Raw genomic sequence first — 22857 nt, 5'->3', positions numbered from 1 at the left:
CCCGCTCTTGCAAAGGTGGCTTTCAGAAATATTGGTCAAAAGTTTATTTTCACCGGCCTATCTCTTCTTATCACTTTGTGTCAACTTCTTTGTCTCTCAAAAAAGTGAAAATGAAAGAGGATTTACATTTCTGATATCAAGGAATCGAATATGAAGAAGAGTTTGGTCCGGATGAAGTGCTTTCCTTTCAGCAGAAGAAGAGGCGAATAGATGCCCATTCTATCATTAGTGCTTCTGAATAGTCCGAGACAAAAACTATTTGGTGAGAACAAGGATCCGAGCACCCTTTTTACTAAGCAATTTTTGTCTTTGCAGATAACATGAATCAGTTGAGTCAATTGCGAAAAGAATTGGAATTTTCAAATGATCAAGGCCTAACTGTTGGCTTGTCCGTCCCGGTGCCAGTGGCACCTGTCGTTGCTTCTACTTCTATCCCGGAGGTTCAGGATCTTGCTGTGGTGACTGCCTCGTAGATGGTCCCGGTTCCGACACCTAAAATAAGTCAACCAACTACTGCCGCGACTAATTTATTAGCTCAGGAACCTTCACATTCTCCTTCCCTTGACAAGAGGGGTCACGGTGACAGCCTGTTCTCTCCCGCTGGAGGAATTTCTTTTAAATGGGCTTACTTGGAGGAGGACGGTGAGCGGGATACTATGACTCTTTTCTTCTGGCTTCCTGCATTCTTCCTTCTATGGTCGAAAATTATATATTTTTTTTAAAAAAAAAAACAGAGAAATTTTTAACATTTTTCAGAAAAAGATTTGGTATAGAATGATAAAATAATGCTTATCATCAGCATGTTTTTAATTTTTGAAATACTATAACAACAAATATTATATTTGAATAATTTGTATAAGTTCTCTAAAATCCTCCTCTAATATTTTGAGTTCTCCCATGTTAAGGGATTTTTTGATGTTATGAATAAAAACAAACCCTTCAAAATTTTCTCAACCAAATTCTTTTAATTATTTTCACTCAATCATTCTCTTATTTTAAAGTCGTCTCATCTCTTCCATTCCATACTCCCTAACATAGCCGTAAAGATTATCTTGTGTATATATGTTAGTTTAACCCTTAATTTTGTCTAGAATTTAAAGTCATATGTTTGAATTTAATAACTTTTATTTTTTTATGCACAAAATCGAGTTTACTATCTAAATGTCCTAGTTGGCAAAAATAGATTTATTTTTTTGGAAATCTCTTATTCCACCCTGTGGATCTCTCACACACCAAGTGCATTTCTAAAAATATCCCTTGTTTTCGGAGGTGTATCTCCGAAAGCATTTTTTTTATTTATTTTACGTTGATTTGTTCCGTAGATGCATCTACGAAACCTTTTTTAACGTTGTTTAAATAGTTTTGTAGATGCATCTATGGAACAATTCAATGAAAAAAAAAAAAAAAGTGCTTTCGTAGATACATCTACGAAAGCGGGGGGAAAAACTAAAATTTCACCGAATGCTTAAGAGTATTATGAGGTGAATGAGATATCCTCTATTTTTTATGCACAAAATAGAGTTTATTATTTAAATGTCATAGTTGAAAAAAAAAATTAAAATGCCACTTTTTAAAATAAAATTCTCAAATTGCCACATTTTTTTTTTGGAATATACTATTTAGACCTTTTTTATTTCATTTTTAATTAAAATTATTATATTAATATAATATTTATAAAAGAATTATAAAATTCTCTCATAATTAAAATTTTTATTTACTTTTGTTCCTATAGAACACTTTTGATTACCTCCCGGAAGAAGATTCCGACGAGGTCACAAAGGAGTTTGTAAAGTGTAGCTTTAGGAATTTGAGCAGCACAGCTGATGCGAGCTCAAGAAAATACGCGTCTTGCTTATCCCTCGGTTGAGAGTCCTATTTATAGCTGTTGAAGCCATAATTTCCCTCATTGATGGAGGGACCTTGGATTCCCTCCATAATGAGCGAACTGACTTAACCTCCGCTGTCTGGCTCTTAATAAACTATAACGTCCATAACGGCGTAGATCATTGATGTGCGGATGACGGTTACAGACGTCCCGGGTTAGATGACCCCGAACTCGTTTATGACTAGGTCTGCCGACCTACAGTAACTGCCTTGACCGGCCAAAGATCTCCAAATCGGATCGGGACTCTGTTCCGGACGGCAGATCATGGCTGAGTTGGTACTCCTCAAAACCGACCGTATCCTTATGTCTTGGTACCGGCTTGCTTGATCGGTCTAAATATTCCAAATATGTACAATTCTAATAATTATTTTAATTAAATAGTTAAAAATAGTTATATTTAATTTATTGTTAAAAAACAAAAAATGGAAAAAATATCAAAAGAAGATAGTTGAATGTATAAGGATTCCGGCCTATAGGCTACTCTATGATAGATGAATGTAACAAGGTCGATATTTATTTTACTCATTTGACATATTTCATAATAGTCATGTCTGTTTTATCGGTTGTGTTTTTTATTTGGTTAAACATATAAGCATTTGTTTAGATTCACATTGAAATTTCAAAATATTGAATGTAGTCATTAATGCGGATTTTCGACAGTTATGTGTAGGGATGTAAATGAATATTCATGAAGACGGATAGTATGATATTCGTGTCCGTCCCGTTGAATAAATATGATATCTATATCCGTCTCATATCCATGCGGATATCCGTTAAACGGATAATCCACAGGTTTTAATGTATCCGTGGATATTTACCGATATCCATGGAGAACACTATTTTTTCTAAAATCATGTTTTGAAAAAAATATTTTTCTAGTTTTTTTTAAAGACATGAGACATTATTATCACATAACATTCCTACAAATCTCTCTTATTTTAACAACAAATATTTATCAAATTAATTTCCTTCATTTTCACCAAAGCATAATATCTCATACATTTCATTTTTAACAAAAAAAGAATGATATTGTGATTGTGAGTTATGGTGGAAGAGCGGACGACGAGGGAGTAGAAAGGATGACACTGGTTGGAAAGGAAAAGAGCGGTACTGGTTGGTTGGACAATGAAATTGTTGAAGTGAACTATGAAGTATAGAAGAAGCTTAAATATGAAATGGCCAATAAGATTTGTATAAAATATAAATGTTTTCTTCAAAGAAAACATCAAAAAATATATATATACGAGGAGACTAATTTTTTAGTTTTTTAGAAGATGAAAAGATAGAGTATAATAAACTAATAATATTTAAATAATTTTTATAATTTATTAACGGATATGGATATCCGCGGGTACGGTAACATTAAACCCATATTCATATCCATATTCATTAATAAATGGATATTTGAATATCCATTTATTTTATCCGTAGATATCTATTAAATTATCCGTCCCATATCCGTGACAGATTTTATCAGTGGATATCCATGGATATGGATATTTTGGCCGTCCCTAATGCGATTGAATTAAAAAGTTAAAAAAACTATAATATCGTATGTGCTATATAACCATGATAGAAGATAGCACATATGATACTTACTGAACATATATAGAGCTGTCAAATGGGCTCGGTCCATCGGGCCCGCCCACGAGCCCTATATTTTAACGTGGGTCGGGCCGCAAAAAACCTTTAAAAAACACAACCCTAACTTTTTGGGCTAGCCCACTGGGCCTAAGTTTTTCATGGGTCGGGTCGGTCAAGCGGGCTTTGGGCTGTCCCATTAAAAATAAAATTTTAAAAAAATTTTAGTTAATTTTGGAGAAAAAAATATGAAGCTAAGATATAATTGCATAAGTGTATTTCAAGTAAAAAATAAAAGTTAACGAGGATGAATATGATAAGTTGTGAGATAAAGAGAAAGTTTGATTAGTATTAGAGATAATATTTCGTTTGTCTCTACTCTTACATAGACATCTTCGTGAGATTCATATATATGGATGTTGATTTGATGAAATTATGTTATGTAGTTTTTATCCATTGCATCTTTTTTATGAATTTAAAATTATAATATTGAAGTAAAGGACTAACAGGTCTATTGGGCTGACCCACCGGACCACATGGCCTATTAATAACTGGGCGGGGCTCATTTTTTACGACCCATGAAGTAATTGGGCCGACCTACTTCAGGCCCTTTATATGTTTTAGCTCCCGGGCCGAAGCGGGCTGGGCCGGACCGGCTCATTTGATAGCGCTCTCTCTCTCTCTCTATATATATATATATATATATATATATATATATGAGAAGGGTTATATTTACTCCAAGAGTAAGTTATCAACACTTACTCCCCATCTTGACCATTAATTTTTTTAATCTAATGGTTAAAATTAATGAGTAATTAAATATGGAGAGAGAAAATCAATACTAATTAATTTTAACCATTAGATTGAAAAAAATTAATGGTCAAGATGAGGAGTAAATATTGATAATTTACTCTTGGAGTAAATATAACCATATATATATATATATATATATATATATATATATATATATATATATATATATATATATATATATATATATATATATATATATATATATATATATATATATATATATATATATATATATATATATATATGAGGAGGGATCAAATTACACCCGAAGAGTTACACCACGAGTTACACTCGTTCAATAACTACATCTCGAAATAATATTTTTTAAATTCAACCGTTGGATTGAAACATAATATCATATAGATCATACCTATAAAGTTTGAGCTTAATCTATAATGATTTACTATATCATCAAGATATCCAAAGATTAACGTCAAAATGAGCTTTCATATAACGTTAATTTTGATGTTATTCAATGACATAGTAAATCATTATAGATTAAGCTCAAACTTTATAGGAATGATCTATATGATATTATGTTTCAATCCAACGGTTGAATTTAAAAAATATTATTTCGAGATGTAGTTATTGAACGAGTGTAACTCGTGGTGTAACTCTTCGGGTGTAATTTGATCCCTCCTCTATATATATATATATATATATATATATATATATATATATATATATATATATATATATATATATATATATATATATATATATAGGAGTAGTGAACAAATGATTTGAAAATCCACTTGTTTTATTTTATGTGTTATTGTTTACTAGTTTTTTTAAACATTTATGTTAAATTTTAATTTGTTAAATCTACTCATTTTTATTTTAATTGATGTAAATTTGAACTGGAACTTTCTAATTTTAAATAAAATAAATTAATTTGAGATGGTATTTTGAGAATTTTTTTTCTTCCAATCGTGGCATTGAGATTACAAACTCCATAAAATCTCGTGTATTTAGGATTACGTAGTTCTTTATTTCTTTGTGGCTGAAGCTCACTTTAGGTGAAGTTTTATATTTATAACATAAATTAATTTGTTTTATCTTGTGTATTTTTAGCACTTTGAATAGTACTTAGCCAAAGAGTATTGAATGTCTCTCAGATTCTCGCCTAAACGATAGGATTTCAAGTAGTTGACAGTTGAAACAACAAGATTTTTCCTCTCTTGTCTCAAATCTCAATCTTTCTTTTTTCCATTAATATGTCTACAATTCTAACAACCCTTGTTCCATTCTTTCTATTCAACATCCTAATTCTAGTACCAATGTCTGTCTCAGATTCTGATTCTAACACCCTTCTCCAATGTCTGTCTTTATACTCAGAACCTTCTCATCCAATCTCTCAACTCATCTATTTCCCCAACACCCCTTCATATTCACCCATCTTAAACTCCTATGTCAGAAACCTCAGATTCAACTCATCCACTACTCCTAAACCAGTTTTCATCCTCACCCCATCTCATGTTTCTCACATCCAAGCGACAATCTTGTGCTGCAAGAAATTTAACCTGGAAATCAGAATAAGAAGTGGTGGTCATGACTATGATGGTCTTTCATATGTTTCAGATTCGCCTTTCGTTGTTCTTGATATGTTCTTGCTTAGATCAGTGGTGGTTGACTTAAAAAATGAAACTTTGTGGGTTGAATCAGGAGCAACGGTTGGTGAGGTTTATTATAGGATTGCTGAGAACAGTAAAGTTCATGGCTTTCCTGCTGGGGTTTGTCCCACTGTTGGTGTTGGTGGACATTTCAGTGGTGGTGGATATGGGAACATGATGAGGAGATTTGGGTTGTCGGTTGATAATATTTTGGATGCGAAAATTGTGGATGTTGATGGAAGATTGCTTGATAGGGAATCAATGGGGGAAGATCTTTTTTGGGCTATTAGAGGTGGTGGTGGAGCTAGTTTTGGTGTTATTGTTTCTTGGAAGATTAGGTTAGTTTCTGTGCCTGAGGTTGTTACTGTTTTTAGAGTTGAGAAAACATTGGAACAAGGGTGTGGTGAGATTGTTCATCGGTGGCAATATGTTGCGGATAAGATGCATGATGGATTGTTTATTAGAGTTGTTCTTAGTCCTGCGAAGCGAAAAGGTAAGAAAACTGTTAAGGCTAAGTTTAATGCTTTGTTTCTTGGTGATGCAAGTGAGCTGCTTGATGTAATGAGTGAGGGATTTCCTGAATTGGGTTTGATTGGTGAACAGTGTATTGAAATGAGTTGGATTGATTCTGTGTTGTTTTGGTATAACTATCCGGTGGGGACTTCGACTGATATTTTGCTTGAAAGACATTCAACACAAGAGAAGTTTTTGAAGAGGAAGTCAGATTATGTGCAGAAGCCGATTTCGGAAATTGATCTTGATGGTATTTGGAAGAAGATGATGGAACTAGGAAAGGTTTCACTTACATTCAATCCTTATGGTGGGAAAATGAGTGAGATTTCTGAGGTGGAAACACCGTTCCCACATAGAGTTGGTAACATATATAAAATCCAGTACTCCGTAAATTGGAAAGAGGAAAGTAATGATGTTGCGAATCAGTATTTAGATCAGATTCGAAATCTCTATGATTACATGACTCCTTATGTGTCAAAGTCACCTAGAAGTTCATATTTAAACTACAGAGATGTTGATTTAGGTGTCAATGGAGATGGGAATGTTGGTTATGAAGAAGCAAGTATTTGGGGTAAGAAGTATTTCAAAATAAACTTTGATAGGCTTGTAGAGGTGAAGACTGCAATTGATCCAAGCAATTTTTTCAGATACGAACAAAGTATCCCATCACTTGCATCTGAGACTAGTGTCATGGCAGAATAGAAGCAGCTATGTTTAAGAAGGGGTATATCTTTATTATAAAAAATGTATATAGAAGCATGCCATTATTATGGAAAGCTAGTTCAGATCTAGATTAAAGTTTGTTACTATATTTGATTGGTTAGAAAATTATTTCCAATTGTAGATTCCCTGATTTAAGGGACTTTGTTTGTTCATTTGGGTTGTGAGCTGAGACGATTGATGATGTATGGATATAGAATACGAATTTGGTCTTGTAACAAATGTCATTAGGCCGGAGATTGCTGCATAATGAAAAAGATATTCCAATTTAGACAATTATTTTTACTTTCTTTTGCATAAAACATTTCTGCCCATGTTGTCTTTGTCTCATTTGTTTTAGAAAAACTAAGGTGAAGGGTGATGCAAGATTTCCCCCATTTCATGTAACAATACTGCCAATTGAAACAAGTTTTTTTTTTTTTTTTACCTTCTTTTTTATGTGTTCTCTCTATTGGAGATAATCTTATTCAAGACATATCAAATATAAAATGTGGATATTTCTCTGAGCTGATTCAAACCTTAATTTTTTCTGTGGTTAGAGTTTAATTCATTCTGCTAGACTCCACCACCATTGTCAGTTTGGTTGCTTAACTTGACAGAATGCACAGAAACATTGTTACATCTCACATGAAATTTGTTGGTCTCCCTTTCTCAAATCAAATTTTTTTTCTTATTTAGTTTTGGGTTGGGGATTTTCCAAAAGAGAAAACCTTGTCTTTTTCCCCAAATTTAACAATATATTTGCAAATACAAATTAGAATGTGTAGCAATCGTCAGTGCTACTGAGGTTCTCATGATAGAGTTTGTTGGACGCCTAGGTAGATATTGATGCGGAGCTTTTGATTTTCATGATTAGAGATGGTGTAAAGCCTAACATGTATACTTTTTCATCTGTTTTGAGTCTGTGAGAGGTTATGATGAGATCTCAAACAACTGCATTCTAGCATGGTGAAAGTAGGGTTGAAGTCTTGTGTATTTGTTAGGAGTGTTATCATTTATGCAAATTCAAAAAGGTGGGATAAGGAAAGAATCGGAATATAGCTGAATTGAACACAATAGCCAAATACATGCTTTTGTTTTGGGAGATAAATCTCATTCTTAAAAGATGAGATCATAGACTAACTGATATTAGTTATATTTCCAAAATGGGGTCTTCTCATGTGGTGGAAGTAGATAAGATCTCAAGACAGAATACATGACTGCCATTCAGCTCAGAACAGTATAGCTGAATCCAAGATCAGCCTGCAACAGTTGCATTTCTAATACCAGTCAGGTTGAATAAGCTTATTCTTTCTTGTTTTCCTTTATTTGCTTTTGTAAAGAAACTAATTGCAGTTTTAACCTAAGTATTAGCAAATCAATAAAAGGGTCAATATAAGGATAGGAAGACTAGATAATTGGGGTGAGAAACCGGGAAGAAAAGACTAGTTTATTTTCTTCTTTTCTATTGACAAAATATTTGTTTTGATGTTTATGTCCTATTGATTTCAAGTTATACTGTTAGTCCTAAAAGAATTTTCTTAGTGATCTATTTTCATATTGATATAATGGGACTAAGAATGGGTGGCATATTTGTGCAATAGTTATTGTAGTCCCACATTGACTGCATGTTTTTTCATTACCCGGTATCAGGGTTATAAATATAAAACGTTTAGCGTCGTTATAACTTGCCTTAAACTAATGAGTAAGGAAAACAAAGCAAACAGTGAGAGCTGTTTGCTGCATCTATCAATTTGATGCAATAATTTTTGGAGGGGTTATAGGCTGGTCGTGTGTTGACGCTGTTACTTTGCAGAACTCACACGTGCGGGCCTCCCTACCCAAGCCCCACCCCAATTCAGTTTATTAAGGTTGAAATAATTGCTCCTTGTATTACTTGCTTGAAATTATTGGAATTAGAATAAAATTAAAATTAATAATTTTTAACTTTTAATAGTGTATTGTTTTTAATCAAATAGTATTAGTTTTTGTATTTTTTTTTATGCTAATAGTTTTTGTATTTCAAAAACAATGAACTGAATCAAAGGATTTAGGAAAATCCAATCTCTATGACACTATCCATGAACCGAATCAAATATCTCTGACACTATCCTATGCTAAGATTGGTTACATTTGTGTACTTACTTAGTCTTCTATATGGGTTATGGGTTAGTAGTTAGTCTTCCAATCTCTATGACACCATGAACCGAATCAAATATCTCTATGACACTATCCTAAGCTAAGATTGGTTACATTTAAGAAGGGGTGACAAAACGGGTCCGGCTCGCGGGAAAAGCCCGTTTTACCCGCACTTTTACGCGGGACGGGGTAAGATTTTAGGCCCATTTCCTTTAAAGTGTCTGTCCTGCCCCGCCCCGTTTTTTCGGGCATTAGCTTTTTCATACAATTTTACTATTTTTAGGCTTAAAAGGTTCAATGTCCGTGGGCTTTCCCCGTCCCGCCCTCACTTTTTTGCGGGGCGGGACAAAGATTTAGGCCCGCACAATCAAATATGTCCGTCCCGTCCCGCCCGTCCCATTTTTTTGCGGGCCTAAACGGGACGAGTATGCCCGTTTGCCACCCCTACATTTATGTGTACTTAGTCTTCTATGGGTTAGTAGTTAGTCTTCTATGCATAATACATTTCACCATTACACTATAGAAGATATTCTCTAGAATCCTAGAGTCAAAACAATGTTGAGAAAAAATTATTTCATTTTCTTACTTTCCATATATATTATATGTTGGAGTCACAATTTCATTAATGCACAAGGTTGAAGATGAAAGAATTTAGAGAGAGAAAAAAATTATAACACAATTTTGTATCTAATTTTATCTTCAAACTCAATTTCCCAAAACCGTTACAAACTGAAATTAACTTTAGGTGTATATACACTAACCCTAATTCAAATACAAATCAAATGAAATTTAAATGCAAATGAAACCTAAATTAAACTAACTTGAATTTGAATTACACTTTAACACTATACCTTAATTTGTATTCAAGTTAAAATCAACAACACCAATTCCATCCCTCAAATTGATGACATGTTTAGTTTTGATTATTTTGGTCAGCACATTTGCAAGTTGCTTCTGAATGCTACAATAAAGAACCTCAAGCACTCTATTCTAAACTTGATTGCGAAGAAAATGGAACATTGTGCCAATGTGCTTGCTTCTTCCATGCATCACTGAGTTCTTGGCAAGATTTATTGCTGACTTGTTGTCAGTTATCAGCTTTACTGGTTTGCTCACCTTGAACTTCAGTTTGTGCAACAAATTCTTCATCCAACAACTTGACAAACAGATAATGCTCCAACAATATATTTTGGTTCAAAGGTTGACAGTGCAACCACTAGTTGCTTCTTGGAGCACCATGAAATGGGAGCTCCTATATACATGGATAAGTATCTTGTAGTGCTTCTTCTGTCAACTCTATCACCATACCAGTCCGAGTCTGAATAGCATATCAGCTCAGCGTCATCTGACACTTCAGATGAAAACACAATTACATTCCTCAAAGTTCTCTTTACATACCTAAGTATCTTGACTGCAGCTTGGTAATGTGACCACTATGGCTTACTCATAAACTTACTTATCATTCCAACTGCATAACATATATTACGCATGTTGTTACACAAATATCTCATGGAGCCAACCAACTGTTTAAAGGCTGTAGCATCCACATCTTCACCATCAACGTCATCTCCAGTTTATGATTTGTCTCTGCAGGTGTGACTGCACATTTACAATTCATCAGCTCAAGTTCATATTTCAGTTGGTACACAAATAATGATTCCCTTTTTAGAGTGTAAAATCTCAATCCCTAAAAAATATACCATGTTTCCAAGGCCAGTCATATCAAATGCATTCATCAGCACCTTTTTGAACTTATTTATCTCAAAAGTACAACTCTTTGTTATCAATATGCCATCAACATAAAGACACACCAGAATCGCATTGCTATTAGAAGTATGCTGCACATACACACCATAATCAATTTCACAATTTTAATGCTTGAGAAATAAACCGATTACCAGATTCCAAGCCCTTGGAGCTTATTTCAGTCCATACAAGGCTTTATGCAGCTTGCACACCATTATTTCTTTATTCTCTATCACAATCCATGAGGTTGTAACACATAAACTTCTTCTTGGAATGGACCATTCAGAAATGCCGACTTTACACCTAAATGTATCAGAGGCCAATTCCTACTTGCAACTATAACAATCACCAGTCTGATTGTTTCATGTCTAACTACAGGTGCAAACACTTTAAAGTAGTATAAATCAATTTTTTGTAGAAATCCTCAAGCTACTAACATTGCTTTATGCTTGGCAATTGATCCATATGGCTTCAACTTTATCTTGAAAATCCATCTCACACTAATGACTTTCTAGTTCTTTGGCAAAATAATCAACTCCCATGTCTTGTGTCTTTCAATTGCCTCAAGTTCTCCCTTCATGGCCTTTACCCACACTTTCTTCTTGAGTGCCTCGTTGACATTGACAGGTTTAGAGTCCGCCATCATGGCATACTGTATGACTTCACCCTTAGAGTCAATCTCAATATCATGTAGCAACCCGAAGTTTACAAGTCTCTTTAGTATCTGTCTGATTCTCTGTGATCTCTAAAATTGTACAAGTTCACCTTCTGAACTAGGTCCACCTTCGAAAGCTCCACCTTCAGAGGTTGAATTACCTTCATACCCATGATCACCTTCAGAAAGATAAATTTACAAGACAAAAGACAAAGGCGCGAAAAACCGTAGAATCTATATCACGTGAGAAAAAGAGGACGAGAACTCCTCCTCAAAATCTTGCTCAAATTCAATGGCGAAAAAAAAAAAGTATACTCTTCTTAATGGCGAAAAAAAAAAGTATACTCTTCTTGTTATATGGAATCTTTCTCAATTTTTATATCTACTTCAATATTTTGAAGTTTTAAAAATAGATTTCATTATAATGTGAAATTAAAAAAAAAAACACTAATAAAGCCAATTTACGAAACTAACGAACGAACAGACCCAATGAAAGGTGTTCCAAGACGCTTACTGTTGTTGGCAACAGCTTGGTCGCGTAGTTGTTCATACGGTGCATTCCAGCACAACGTGGCCCCAGAAACTAGTTTACTCCTCAGCCACTGCTACAACAGAGACCTTCCCAGAGCCATGCAAACCCTTGATACCATGGAAAGACGCGGAGTCTGGGCTGATGCAATAGCGTACTCAGAGCTCATCAAGTGTTGTTTGGCTCATAAAGCTGTTAAGGAGGGTAAGCATGTTCATCGCCATATATTCTCAAATGGGTATCAGCCAAAAATGTTCTTGATCAATACTCTTCTTAATATGTATGTCAAGTTCAACCTTTTGGAAGAAGCACAGATACTGTTTGATAAAATGCATGAACGAAATGTTGTTTCTTGGACAACGATGATTTCTGCTTACTCTCATGTTAAACTAAATGATCGAGCTATGGAGCTTTTGATTTTTATGCTAAGGGATGGGATCTTGCCTAACATGTATACTTTTTCATCTGTTTTGAGAGCCTGTGAGAGGTTATGTGATATCACACAGCTGCATTCTAGCATACTGAAAGTAGGGTTGGAGTCTGATGTGTTTGTTAGGAGTGCTCTTATTGATGCTTACTCGAAGATGGGCGAGTTGTTGGAAGCATTGGGTGTTTTTCGTGAGATGGTGACTGGAGACTCTGTTGTTTGGAATTCTATTATTGCTGCTTTTGCTCAGCATAGTGATGGGGATGAAGCTTTAAGCCTATACAAGAGCATGAGAAGAGCGGGTTTTTTTGCTGATCAGTCAACACTCACGAGTGTTTTGAGAGCGTGTACAAGTTTGTCGTTGTTGGAGTTAGGGAGACAGGCACATGTTCATGTGCTGAAGTTTAACCAGGATCTTATTCTTAACAATGCACTTTTAGATATGTATTGTAAGTGTGGTAGTATGGAAGATGCGAAATTCATTTTCAATCGGATGGCTGGTAAGGACGTAATCTCCTGGAGCACCATGATTGCTGGGTTGGCTCAAAATGGTTACAGTACAGAGGCACTCAATTTATTTGATTCCATGAAAGTCTCGGGTCCAAGACCAAACTATATCACAATTCTTGGGGTTCTGTTTGCGTGTAGTCATGCAGGGCTAGTAAATGAAGGTTGGCACTATTTTCGATCTATGAAGAAACTTTACGGGATAGATCCTGGAAGAGAACACTACTGTTGCATGCTTGATCTTCTTGGACGAGCAGGGAAGCTTGATGAAATGGTTACGTTGATTCATGAAATGACTTGCGAGCCGGATGTTGTGACGTGGAGGACTTTGCTTGATGCGTGCAGGGCCCATAGGAATTTGGATTTAGCTACATATGCTGCTAAGGAAATTACTAAGTTGGATCAACATGACACGGGAGCCTATGTATTGTTATCTAACATCTATGCAAATTCAAAAAGGTGGGATGATGTTGCTGAAGTTCGGAGGACCATGAGCGCAAGGGGGATAAGGAAAGCACCTGGATGTAGTTGGATTGAAGTCAATAACCAAATACATGCTTTTATTGTGGGGGATAAATCTCATCCTCAAATAGATGAAATCAATAGAAGGTTAAACCAATATATTCGCAGGCTAACTGATGCTGGATATGTTCCTGACACAAATTTCGTGCTACAAGATCTTGGAGAGGAACAGAGTGAATACTCCCTTCGACACCACAGTGAAAAGCTGGCAATTGTTTTTGGTATTATAAGCTTTCCTAGGGAGAAAACAATCAGAATATGGAAGAACCTAAAGATCTGCGGAGATTGTCATATATTTGCAAAACTTGTAGCAAAACTAGAGCAGCGGCACATCGTAATTAGAGACCCTATTCGATATCATCATTTTCAAGATGGGGTCTGCTCATGTGGTGACTATTGGTAGCCAGATAAGATGCACAGGACAAAATCTCTGACTATCTTAGGCTCAAAACAACATAGATGAATCCACAATCAGTGAATAACTATGACAGAAAGCCTGCAGCAGTGGCATTTCTAATAGTTGATATGCCAGTGAGGTTGGATAAGCGTAATCTTTCTTGTTTTCCTTTATTTACTTGTATATTGGCTCTTGTAAAAGAAAAGTAATCGCAATTCTGACCCTAGCTTTTAGAAAATTAATACAAGGGTCAATATCTTTGTATTCTAAACTTCATGATAAGGATATGAGGACTAGATAACTGGAGGGAGAAATAGAGGAAAAGAATGGGAAGGAGATTTGGTCTGGGACACTGCCGAAGTAGAAGAAAATGTTTCATCAGCAAAATCTGTATTAACCTTGATATAGTCATTAAACACATTCCTGATGCATAGCAATCCGAATTAAAAGAAAATCCTACATGCTTATACTTTATGTTGGTAGTCTTTATTACTACAAGCTATATAAGGAAAACAACCTTAAAGTTATCCAAACAAGATCCAGCCTAGGGAAAGTTTGGTAAATCTTATAACTCTCATTCTACTTATTTCTCTAAAAAGTAGAGAATAGTAATGCAGTTACATCATGACTTAGATATGAGCGACATGAATTTTGCAAAGCTTTGATATAAATCTTTCTTTGGTCCCTCTGTTTTTTATACACGTAAATTATTCTTGCAGCTTATGATCTGAAGTCTAAATGTCCGAAAATTTTCAAATTTAAGTCTTTTGTGCAGAGCAAAGGTTCTTTTTAAGGTAATGTTTCTATTTAGATGCTCTGCTTTGTAGAATTATTACCTATTATTAATTGCATGCATACAAATAGTTTGTCTAATGATAATTTTGTTAATATATTGTATGGAATTCGGACCCAACTATATTGGCTGCTTTGGTATTGGCCTTTTTCCTGCAGCACCACATTTGGCCTGAATTGTGTCATAATTTCTAGTTACACATTTAGACTTTAGAGGCTTCAAAAGAAATGAAGGGGAGGCTTGTTGGCATTGAGTTCTTCATGCAGAGTTATGATATTAATACATACAAACTTCAGTGCAAAAGTAACTTTTTATACCACAAGTTTATTTTCTTTCATCTTTTGGAAAATAAAGTATTTCCTCGTGTCTATATGGATGTCATCAATATTTTGCTAGTCTTGCCAATTTATAGAGATTGTTTTTATCTTTTGAGATATATTGTACCTGCTTGAAAATAGATAAAATACATTGAGTTGTGTCATAATATGTGGTGTAGGCCATCTCAAGGTTGGTTTTCTCTTTGAAGAGTAAGAAGATGACCACGGTGTTGTAGGCCATTCGACTTATTCCCTTCAATTTATTTGTGCCTAACTTCACATCACCTATGAGGCTGACTCTTGCATATCGTAATGTCAACCCCCTTCATCTTTGTATTTCCATAGAGAAAAGTATGCAAAGATGGCCCTGCTTGTGGATGAGATTTTTTTCCTAGGAAATTCACTCCCGCCACACTGGATATCTTCATGCAATAACTTTATATCCAAAGATGATTTAGAGGTGAGATTTGGGGAACTCTTGGTATTTCGGAGGTTTATTTGGTGATGCTATGTGGATGTTTGCTGGGGGTGGTTTATTTGGTGATGCTATGAGGCTGTTTTATGATGTCACCGTTTGATGTAATTGAAATTGGTAGCTTAAGTTCTTCGTGTGTTGGAACTCTATGTACTACATATTCCAAACACATCATTAGATGGTGGAAACTGAACTTGGAATGCAGGAGTTATGGAAGGCATTTTAGTAAGGAATGCTCTGGGAGTAGTTATTGAGACTATTGTAGTATTTGATATGCGAACTGTAAAAAAAAGTATGTTCTGTTTCACCTTTTCAAAGGAGGCAAAATGTATTTCTTTATTTACCTTATATCCTGATCTAATTGAATTTTAACTGGTACACTGTTTAACTTATCTACCAACAGTCCGAATGCCAAGCCTTCTACATTTGGCTGTCTTGATGGAGCAAAATCTGATTGCTGCTGCCTGCTGTTGTGTTAGGTACTTGGGTTTGAGAGGGAAAAATACAGAAATGTGAGGTTTTCGAGTATGGTACTTAGGTCTACTTCTTCGAAGAAAAATAATTCTGAAGGAAACAAGAGATACTCAGAAAGCTCAATGGGATAATTGATTGATACTGATTTTTATTTTAAACCATTTATATGTCCATTCATCTTAAATATTATAGCTGTGTAATGTGTATGGCAGATTAGTTGTTTTGATAATGATTGTTTTCTTAAAATTTATGTCATGATTATTGATTACTTTATTATTTTTAATTCAGTGTCTATATGTATTTCAATTTGTTTTGAAAACAATTAAGTTAAAGTATTTGAGAAGACTCCATCCATAAAATTATTGAGAGGTTATTTGTCATAGTTTTTTTTTTACGTGATCTATTTTTTTTTTAAATATTCTTACTCATTAATGATACATTTAATATTAATTTAAGTTTATATACAGTATGCTTTTCTTGTACCAATATAAAAATGTTATATTCATTACTTTATTTTTTTTAGGAATATGATAACTCTGAACGAGACACATCCATGAAACAGGATACCTATAGATCTAGAAATAGATAGAAGAAATTGAGTTCTTATAAAGTTTGACATTAATGTATTTGGTATGACCTATTCTCCCTTGCATATCACACCAAGTAGGTTTGCATTTACTCTTACCTTGTCCTACCAAGTTTGAAATGAGAAGGTAAAATAATAAGTAATACTATGAATAATAACAATAATGATTTAAAAAAGTGACTTTTTTTTCTTTCTTTCTTTTTCTTTCATCTGTTCAAAAATTAGGGGTGGCAAAACGGGCGTGGCCGGCCTGCGCACCCGCCAAAAAATGACGGGTTGGGTTGGGATTTTAGGTTTGCTGTTCGCTAAAGCCCGCCCCGCAAAAACCCGCCGCCCGTACTCGCTCCGCCAAAGCCCGCCGCCTGCCAAAACTCGCCTCTCCTCCAAAACTCACTCTTTTTTTAGTTAATTCTAATAATTTCAATTCTCGATGGTTTATTTTATACATTTGTTTATAAATATATGTAATATTTTTTTAAGTAAATTTATTAAAAAGTTGTTTTTATAAAAAATTATTTTAAAAACTAAGTGAAAAATTTAATTAAAAGGTAAAAAAAACCTATTAATTTATTAAAAAAATATAAATAAAAATAGACGAATAAGCCTGCCGCCCGCCAACCCGCCATTTTGGCGGGGCGGACATGACTTTTATGCCCATTTTACTTGGCGGGCATGCCCACCCCGCTCGTTTTTTGGCGGACATAAGACAGAACGGACGGCGGGCGGGGCGGGCGGCCCGTTTTGCCACCCCTATCAAAAAATCATACACAATTAGTAAACTATGCGGTTCTGATAAAGATATTAAAGTTTGACGTGTCTAAATAACTCAACTTTTGAACATATTAAAGAAATAACCGATAAAAACTTTGTAAGATTACCATGTTTTCATCGACTTCGAGCTATTAATAATTATAAAACAATTTATTCCAGCATCTTCTATATTCTTTGATATGATTTCTTGTAAAAATCAATTGATAATAATAATACTACTAAAAAAACTACTTTTTGTAACACTCACTTGCTATGTTGTTGTCAAATGTTTAAAGAAACAAACCGATGTTTTTTCCACAACAAGTAAACACCAATAACAATGGAAAAAAAATCTAGTACTTTGGTTCATTCTTCTACACTTTTTCTTCTTCTGTTTCTTCTTCTTCTTCATCTCACTGTTTCTGAGACATCATCACCAACAGCAGAATCAGTGTATACCTCATTCCTTGAGTGTCTAACAAATCACACAAACCCTTCAGACCAAATATCCAACATAGTCTTTTCACAGACCAACTCTTCTTTTTCTTCTCTTCTTCAAGCCTACATACGTAATGCTAGATTAAACAAAACTTCTACTCCAAAACCCTTACTAATCATCACTCCTCTTCAACAATCCCATGTCCAAACTACCATACTTTGCTCCAAAACCATTGGAATTCAGCTCAAAATAAGGAGTGGTGGTCATGACTTTGAAGGTATCTCCTATGTCTCTAATATTGAACCTTTTATTATCCTTGACATGTTCAACTTCCGGAACATTACTGTTGACATACAAAACGAGGTTGCTGTGGTTCAGTCTGGTGCAATACTTGGTGAGGTTTATTATAGGATTTGGGAGAAGAGTAAAGTTCATGGCTTTCCTGCTGGGGTTTGTCCTACTGTTGGTGTTGGTGGTCACTTGAGTGGTGGAGGGTATGGTAACATGATGAGAAAATTTGGGTTGTCTATTGATAATGTTGTTGATGCTGAAATTGTTGATGTTAATGGTAGGATTCTTGATAGGAAATCAATGGGGGAGGATCTTTTTTGGGCTATTAGAGGTGGTGGTGGAGCTAGTTTTGGTGTTATTTTATCTTACAGTATTAAGTTGGTTCAAGTACCTGAAGTTGTTACTGTTTTTCGCGTTGCGAAGGGTTTGGATAGTTTGGATCAGAATGTTACTGAGGTTGTGTTGCAGTGGCAGCAGGTGTCGCCGCGGATCGATGATAGGCTTTTCATGAGGATGCTGATTCAGCCTGTGAGTTCTAAGGTTGTGAAAGGGGAGATAACTGTTAGAGTAACTGTTATGGCTTTGTTTCTTGGTGGCGCTGATGAGCTTGTTACACTATTGGGGAAGGAGTTTCCTTCTCTTGGTTTGAAGAAAGAAAATTGTTCTGAAATGAGTTGGATTGGTTCTGTGCTTTGGTGGGCTAGTATTGGAAATGACTCGAAACCGGAAGTGCTTCTTGACAGGAATATTGATTCGGCGAAGTTTCTCAAAAGGAAATCGGATTACGTGGAGAATCCGATTTCGAAAGATGGGTTGGAAGGGATATGGAAGAAGGTGATTGAATTGGGAAAAGTAGGATTGGTTTTCAATCCTTACGGTGGAAAAATGAACGCGGTAGCTTCTGATGCTACCGCGTTTCCTCACCGTGCAGGGAATCTGTTCAAGATTCAGTATTCTGTGAATTGGGAGGAACCTGGAATTGATGTAGAAAACAATTTTACCAATCAGGCTAGAATGCTTTATAGTTACATGACACCTTTTGTGTCAAATAGTCCAAGAAGAGCCTTCTTAAATTATAGGGACCTTGATATTGGTACCAACGATTTCCGAAATAGTAGTTACGAACAAGGGCTTGTTTATGGAACGAAGTATTTCAATAACAACTTTGAGAGGCTGGTCAAGATCAAGACTGAAGTTGATCCAGAAAACTTCTTCAGGAATGAACAAAGTATTCCAACTTCAGTGATTGCAGGTTTCAACTCGAGCGCCGGTACATCTAGTGCTGACAAATTGTTGCTTTCAAGCATGAATAGGAAACTCGTGGTAAATGTGGTAATTGTATGGTTTCTCATCCTTGAATTATTCATGTGACTATTGTAATTATACACATTAAAGAAATACAATTAAAGAAATCAGACTTGAGTTGTGATGATAGAATCACATACCTAGAGACAGAATCAAAGTGAAAACATTAAAGAAATACAATTATTACTGATACTGCTCTAGACATGTATTGCCTTTGATTTTTATATAGTATTGTGTAATCTTTGTTCTGTGCTTGTTCTGAAATGCAAATATTCGGTGGGATATATGAGAATAAACTACACCAACTATCTAGAAAATGATCACTGTAGAAGAAACAATGACACATATACTTGTAGCTTTTTTTTAGCATGCTAGCCAGATAGACTTGAATGAGCTGGAAAACCAAAATTATCTCAACTCAAAATTATTTATTGCAAACTAAAGGCCATAAACTTGTGTGGTCCAATATGTCTTCTTTTATATAAAGTCCTACCTTCTACAACCCTTTTCTTTATGTGTGATTTCTTTACTTCCATTTTTAGAATTGCAATGGATAAATCAAAACTTCTGCCATTTCTTTCTGTTATAATTATACTTGTTCTACATGTTTCTAATTCTCATGCAGCCTCATCAAGTGAGTCCATTTATGAAACTTTTCTTCAATGTCTTAAGAGCCACACAACACCACAAGATCAAGTTTCCAACATAGTCTATGCCCAAACCAATGCATCATACACATCTATTTTTCAAGCCTTTGCTAGAAATGCAAGGTTCAACACCCCTTCCACCACAAAACCATTACTTATCATCACCCCTCTGCATGAAAACCAAGTACAGGCCACTGTACTTTGCTCCAAAACCACTGGTCTTCATCTCAAAATTAGAAGCGGAGGCCATGATTTTGAAGGTATTTCATATATCTCTGACTTGCCCTTTATTATCATTGACATGTTTAATTTTCAAAACATTACCGTTGATATACAAAACGAGATCGCTGTGGTTCAAACCGCTGCGAGTCTTGGACAAGTCTATTATCGGATATGGGAAAAGAGTAAAGTTCATGGCTTTCCTGCTGGCGTTTGTCCAACTGTTGGTGTTGGTGGACACTTGAGTGGAGGAGGTTATGGTAACTTGATGAGAAAATATGGTTTATCTAGTGATAATGTTATTGATGCTAAAATTGTTGATGTCAATGGTAGAATTCTTGACAGGAAAACTATGGGGGAAGATCTGTTTTGGGCTATTAGAGGTGGTGGAGGAGCAAGTTTTGGTGTCATCTTATCATACACTGTTAAACTTGTTTCAGTACCCGAAAAGGTTACAGTTTTTACAGTTGACAAGAGTTTGGAGCAAAATGTTCTTGATATTATTGTCCAATGGCAACAAGTTGCGCCACGAACCGACGACAGACTTTTCATGAGACTACTTTTGCAGCCTGTGAATTCAAAGGTTGTGAAAGGTCAGAAAACCATAAGAACTTCAGTTCAAGGTTTGTTTCTTGGAGGTACTGATGAACTTGTGACATTATTAGGGAAGGAGTTTCCTTTGTTGGGACTAAAGAAGGAAAATTGTGCTGAAATGAGTTGGATTGAATCTGTGTTTAATTGGGCTAATTACAATGATGGTTCTTCTATAAATAATATGTATCAATGTGAGATGACAATTACGTATTGGAGTTACTATCGATGGATTCTCGTTGAGGGTATCCTTGCCAGATCGGTAGTCACGAGAGATGGATTCTCATTGAAGAGATCGATGAGAAATTAGATTATCACTGAAGAGATCCTTACGGCCCTTTGTGGGCTATTAAATGTTGGATTATTATTGATGGTCAGAGGACAACAGTCACATTTTTAGAGTATGGAGGCTCACATAACAAATTCATTTAAGTTGGGGCGAGAAACGTCAGCATACTATTCTCTACATGTTTAACCCTTCCGCTAGTGGCAAAACTATATCTTGGGAATTTATATGTAAATTAGATGTGACAATCATACTGATTAAGGGTTTTGGACCAAGTAAGGTTTTCTGTTATGTATGTCATTTTCCAAACAATAATAATATTTAAATATATTTGATTAATTAAATTGTTTAATTTAAAAAATAATGGATAGTTAGTTGGGTGCTATAGTATGTTTAAGGATGATAATTGTTAATTAATTTTAATATTATTATTTATTACTATAAATATGAGAAAATAAATAATTTATTTATATCATTAATATGGAGTTTCCCTTCTCAGTTTGTTCATTTATCTCGAAAATAAATATTATGTGTCGTTGAGGATATCCTTGCCAGATTTGTAGTCACGAGAGATGGATTCTCATTGAAGAGATCGATGAGAAATTAGATTATCACTTATTATTTATTACTATAAAATATGAGAAAATAAATAATTTATTTATATCATTAATATGGAGTTGCCCTTCTCAGTTTGTTCATTTATCTCGAAAATAAATAATATGTGTTCACATGATAACAAAGGCTTTAAAGTTGAGATGGTGAATGTCATTGAGCGATTATATACGTTCTTAGCCTATCGCTAGCGGTAGTCTCATATCATTGGATTTTATGAATATTCGTTTTGCGCTAATTATTTTGGGATTTTTATATTAAAAAGTTTGTTATCACCTCGTTGTAATCAATGTGAGATGACAATTACGTATTGGAGTTACTATCGATGGATTCTCGTTGAGGATATCCTTGCCAGATCGGTAGTCACGAGAGATGGATTCTCATTGAAGTGATCGATGAGAAATTAGATTATCACTGACGAGATCCTTACGGCCCTTTGTGGGCTATTAAATGTTGGATTATTATTGATGGTCAGAGGACAACAGTCACATTTTTAGAGTATGGAGGCTCACATAACAAATTCATTTAAGTTGGGGCGAGAAACGTCAGCATACTATTCTCTACATGTTTAACCCTTCCGCTAGTGGCAAAACTATATCTTGGGAATTTATATGTAAATTAGATGTGACAATCATACTGATTAAGAGTTTTGGACCAAATAAGATTTTCTGTTATGTATGTCATTTTCCAAACAATAATAATATTTAAATATATTTGATTAATTAAATTGTTTAATTTAAAAAATAATGGATAGTTAGTTGGGTGCTATAGTATGTTTAAGGATGATAATTGTTAATTAATTTTAATATTATTATTTATTACTATAAATATGAGAAAATAAATAATTTATTTATATCATTAATATGGAGTTTCCCTTCTCAGTTTGTTCATTTATCTCGAAAATAAATAATATGTGTCGTTGAGGATATCCTTGCCAGATCTGTAGTCACGAGAGATGGATTCTCATTGAAGAGATCGATGAGAAATTAGATTATCACTTATTATTTATTACTATAAAATATGAGAAAATAAATAATTTATTTATA

The 22857-nt window shown here is 34.7% G+C and overlaps 4 protein-coding genes and 1 non-coding gene across 6 annotated transcripts; all 5 read left to right on the top strand.

The window, feature by feature from the left end:
* Window positions 1-5311: 5311 nt before the first annotated feature.
* Window positions 5312-7401, top strand: LOC131603099 (berberine bridge enzyme-like 8). Its single transcript, XM_058875354.1, has one exon. It carries the CDS (start codon window positions 5497-5499, stop codon window positions 7105-7107), a length of 1611 nt encoding a protein of 536 aa, XP_058731337.1. The 5' UTR covers window positions 5312-5496; the 3' UTR covers window positions 7108-7401.
* Window positions 7402-8792: 1391 nt separating this feature from the next.
* Window positions 8793-8947, top strand: LOC131608300 (U12 minor spliceosomal RNA). The gene has a single exon (XR_009285569.1). It is a non-coding gene; the product is annotated as a U12 minor spliceosomal RNA (small nuclear RNA).
* A 3096-nt stretch (window positions 8948-12043) lies between these two features.
* On the top strand, window positions 12044-16417 carry LOC131603095 (pentatricopeptide repeat-containing protein At2g03880, mitochondrial). 2 transcript variants are annotated; one of them, XM_058875350.1, is made up of 3 exons: window positions 12044-14584; window positions 14746-14820; window positions 15316-16417. In XM_058875350.1, exon 1 carries the CDS (start codon window positions 12134-12136, stop codon window positions 14030-14032), a length of 1899 nt encoding a protein of 632 aa, XP_058731333.1. In that variant the 5' UTR covers window positions 12044-12133; the 3' UTR covers window positions 14033-14584; window positions 14746-14820; window positions 15316-16417. The 2 variants fall into 2 exon arrangements, with proteins under 2 accessions (XP_058731333.1, XP_058731334.1); XM_058875351.1 differs by having other exon boundaries at window positions 12044-14165; window positions 15316-16414.
* A 1218-nt stretch (window positions 16418-17635) lies between these two features.
* Window positions 17636-19661, top strand: LOC131603096 (berberine bridge enzyme-like 21). The gene has a single exon (XM_058875352.1). The coding sequence runs from the start codon at window positions 17762-17764 to the stop codon at window positions 19520-19522; it is 1761 nt and encodes a 586-aa protein (XP_058731335.1). The 5' UTR covers window positions 17636-17761; the 3' UTR covers window positions 19523-19661.
* Window positions 19662-19812: 151 nt separating this feature from the next.
* Window positions 19813-21519, top strand: LOC131603097 (berberine bridge enzyme-like 21). The gene has a single exon (XM_058875353.1). It carries the CDS (start codon window positions 19970-19972, stop codon window positions 21221-21223), a length of 1254 nt encoding a protein of 417 aa, XP_058731336.1. The 5' UTR covers window positions 19813-19969; the 3' UTR covers window positions 21224-21519.
* The last annotated feature ends 1338 nt before the right edge of the window (window positions 21520-22857 follow it).

Source organism: Vicia villosa, linkage group LG5, assembly GCF_029867415.1.
Source record: "Vicia villosa cultivar HV-30 ecotype Madison, WI linkage group LG5, Vvil1.0, whole genome shotgun sequence".
NCBI lineage: Eukaryota > Viridiplantae > Streptophyta > Magnoliopsida > Fabales > Fabaceae > Vicia > Vicia villosa.
The sequence above is the reverse complement of the archived record's forward strand: the minus strand, read 5'-3'. Positions and strand labels throughout refer to the sequence as shown.